This window comes from Mus pahari, chromosome 16 (assembly GCF_900095145.1).
Source record: "Mus pahari chromosome 16, PAHARI_EIJ_v1.1, whole genome shotgun sequence".
Taxonomy (NCBI): Eukaryota; Metazoa; Chordata; class Mammalia; order Rodentia; family Muridae; genus Mus; species Mus pahari.
Window position 1 is genome coordinate 66,531,015 of NC_034605.1, and position 4,056 is coordinate 66,535,070.

A 4,056-nucleotide genomic window follows, 5' to 3' on the forward strand; every position below is an offset into this window, starting at 1 on the left:
ACCCAAACATAACAAATGTTTTTCTTTTTTAATTAACTCCACTAATAATGAAAAAATAAAATAAAAAGGACACGAGTGCTCTTAGGTATGATGGTTTGTTGTAGACAAAAGGAAGATATAGCCAGAGGCAGAGACATCTGAGAGGGCTCAGAATAAACATGACCCTGCACTATGCCCAAGTGAGGAGAGGGAGGGAGAGGGCAAAGCCAGGAGACTAAAAGGCCAAAATGTCTGTATTATATAGGGAAAAGCAGTTGGGGTATGGGCAACCCAGCTTCTGACTGGAGAGTTCAGGGTAGGGGCAGGATATGCCAACCAGGACCCTGCAACAGGTAGGATCTGCGGGGTGCTGAGAGAACGTAGTGGCCAATCTGCTTTAATATGTTAATAGGCAACCCAGTTAGCCATTTGTCCTGGTTTGAGATCTAAGGTCAGTATATGCATATGTGCACATGCATGTATACAGATGCACTCACTCATCCCAGCACAGGTAGAGGCCAGAGGTTGAGGGATCTTTCTCTCCTTTCCCTATTTTGACTGCAGCAAGCACTTGGCCATCTCCCCAGCCCAGCATGTTAACACTGTGATGAATGGAGTAAGGAAATTAATATCCACAATCTGGGCAAGTCTTTAAAACCAGCACTGAGGAGGCAGAGGCAAGCAGATCTATGTAGTGAATTCCAGGCATGTCAGGGTTACAAAGTGAGACCCTGTCTCAAACCATAATTTTAAACAAACAGTAATTCATACTATGCTTTAAAAAAAGCCTGAAGGTTGGGTACATGATGTAGCTCAGTGGCAGGATGCTTGCATAGTGTATATGATACTCTGAAGTCAACCCACAACCTCAAAAGAGCTGTCTGAGACAGCTGAGACAAGCGAGACAAAGGTCAGGTTGAGGGTAGTTTCTGGTTTTTTGGATCTATCCAATCAGCTAGATCATCTATCTATCTATCTATCTATCTATCTATCTATCTATCTATCTATCTATCTATGTTTTTGTATTTTTGATAAACAAGTCATAAAAACTGCAAGAATGACCCATGTACTTTATGCTTTAAATTAAAATAAAATTTTATTCAAAGCATCTTTTAAAATTACAGCATGTTTATTAATATGCTGTTAACTCTGCCAAACTACAACTTAGCCATATGAAGCATAAAACACTTCAAAAATCTGAATGTAACCACATTTTTAAAACAAAAAGCAGTCATAACACACCTCAAATTTTAGATGCCAATGTATTTTGTCCAAGTACATAGCTTATATCAAAACAAAATATATAACCCTTTAAAACATGGCCAATAGTAAGCAGTTGGAATAATTTCTTAAACTATCCAATCATACAAATAAAAAATTCATGTGAATATTAACTTCAATGGTTGACAAGCCAATTGAAGAAACAAAGCAAGCCCTTACTTTTTGAAGGCCTTAAAGCTTATCTGTGAATTGACTAATCGCGTTTTTCAGTTGTACTGCTGTCCTTAAGGCGAGTTGATCAGATTTAAAATTTCCAAGATTGATGAGTGTTGTGTTTTGGTTCATACACTCCCATTTATCTGAGGAAGTTTTCTAGAGAAAATATTGATCCTCAAACCAAGAATATTTAGATGCTATATATGGTCGGTCTCTTATCATACTTATAAGTGCTCCAAGTTAAAATTCTACATACCAGATTACAGATAACATTCTTAGACCATTACAAATATAAATTCTCTTATTACAAAAAGCCCCTAAAGATCTGAAATTGACTGTACAGAGGAATTCCATTTTTAAAGTATGTCCTCATCATACACATTATTCTAACTACCACAACTTCAGTTTCACATTGGCGCTTCTCAAGACATTTCTTACCTCCACTCTCCAAAGCTACACAATTTAACTACTTGTATACTGCAACCACCGAGATTTTAGCCTACATTCTCAGTAATGTGTAATCTAAACTTGTAGGATGCTATCTCAAAAAAAAAAAAAAAAAAAAAAAAAAAATGCTATCTCAAAAAAAAAAAAAAAAAAAAAAAAAAAAAGGGACGGAGGAGCCCATCTTTCCTCCCATTACTTTGAAGTCTCCAATTAAGGAGTCTATGAGTCACTATGCTCTGCATATAATTTCATTCACCTTTTAACAAAAGCTCAAGTGATAGATTCTTGACTCCATAAAAGAGGTGGCTGCTCGGCCCCTAGAATTCTATTCATGCCTTAGTACACAACATGCTCAATAACTTCATCTATTTGGAGAAAATGGTTTTGAACCACCAGACAAGACACTTGCAGCTAAAACTATCTCAGAAGCCTGCATATTTGAGTAGCCAATATTTACTCAAGTGTTTAACTGATAGCTAAATTTAGTGAACACAAAATAGCTTGGCATGTTATTCTGAAGTGAAGCAGAAAGGTGGCAATATGCACTGAAAATATAAATATGGAGGCTTCCATCCACTAATAACGCTAAACAAGCAGAACAATTAAAATTTAGTGTTTACTATCAAAAGACCTAAAACATTTCACTACAAAACAACCCTGCAGATGTCCCTTTTATTAATACAAACACAAGTGCCAATCTCATTACAGGGCCCATAATAGATCTCACTGGTGTACATATACATGCACCAGTTGCCAGGTTACATAGACTTTGCAAGATTAATCACTCAGGTCCAGCAGCTGAGCAATGTGCAAAAGTCCCCAGTCAACAAGCCGAGTGACGAGCGCTTTTTAAGCATCAGCATTACAGTGAGTTAAAATGCCCAGGAAGATGGGATAATCTTATACCATTTTATACCAATTTTAAAAACTAGTACCCATCTTACCAAGAGCCTCAAATACCTTTTTTCTTCCAAGTCCATAACTTATATCATATCATCTTTCCAAATAGTTGGCCTCCCATTTCTCTGGACTTATTGGCCATGCTATTTTGCAATTTAAAAATATGTATTTTATACATATGTCTCACACTGCTCTGCTTCAGTGTTTACAGTACTGTCACACATACTAACATACACTGTTAAAAATGATCTTATAAATAATCTATTTCAACCTTCTTTGGCTATTTGTACCAATCTGTTTTTTCACACAAATGTCTTATTCACAAAGTGCTTCCTGTGAGAACTGCTTCCAATGAATGCATTAAACTTGCAAAACCTAGCTTCCCACAACTTGTAGCTTCTACCCTGTAACTGCAGTCCATATTTACAAAATATTTTAAACTTTACATCAAATCTATTTCTGTATAAAAAAAAAGTGCAATTCTCTCTCACCCCATCTGAGGCAACAACATTCTTCATAAGTTTCTACAGAATAGCAGCCTATGATAAGCAAATAAGGTGCTTAGCTTATGCCCAAGGATCTACTTTGTAAGTATGCTGGGCAGTACTTTTGTACAGTGAATAGTCAGTGTGGGGGCTACTGGCGGAGTGGTGCCCCTGTCAGATTGGCCAGCTCAATGAGTGCCAGGGCCCCATGCAGCCTTTCCCGTTGCTCCTGCAGCCGGCGCTGGGCGCCACTCTTTTCATCGTCTTCCTCATCAGACTGGAGGTACTCCAGAGGGTCTTGCTGCTCCTGATCAGCCTTCTGAACTAGCTTGCCTTTTAGGGTGGGGGTGCGTTGCTCTCTCATCTCCCAGTACCTGTGTAAAAGGCAAACATATTGTTTATATGGCAGATATCAGATTGTCAAGTATTTTCTTAGTGGGGTGTACTGGCTAGTTTGTGTCAACTTGACACAGCTGGAGTTATTACAGAGAAAGGAGCTTCAGTTGGGGAAATGCCTCCATGAGATCCAACTGTAAGGCATTTTCTCAATTAGTGATCAAGGGGGGAGGGTTCCCTTGTGGGTGGTGCCATCTCTGGGCTGGTAGTCTTGGGTTCTATAAGAGAGCAGGCTGAGCAAGCCAGTAAAGAACATCCCTCCATGGCTTCTGCATCAGCTCCTACTTTCTGACCTGTTTGAGTTCCAGTCTTGCATCCTTTGGTGATCAACAGCAGTATGGAAATGTAAGCCGAATAAACCCTTTCCTCCCCAACTTGCTTATTGGTCATGATGTTTGTGCAGGAATAGAAA

The 4,056-nt window shown here is 38.7% G+C and overlaps 1 protein-coding gene across 1 annotated transcript in view; it reads right to left on the reverse strand.

The window, feature by feature from the left end:
- Positions 1-2,019: 2,019 nt before the first annotated feature.
- The window catches only part of Znf367 (zinc finger protein 367), an 18,692-nt gene continuing 16,655 nt past the window's right edge, over positions 2,020-4,056 (reverse strand). The window contains exon 5 of the mRNA XM_021215560.2: positions 2,020-3,622. Within this exon, the coding sequence (XP_021071219.1) occupies positions 3,400-3,622 (223 nt within the window). The 3' untranslated portion in view covers positions 2,020-3,399. The remainder of the gene's footprint in view (positions 3,623-4,056) is intronic.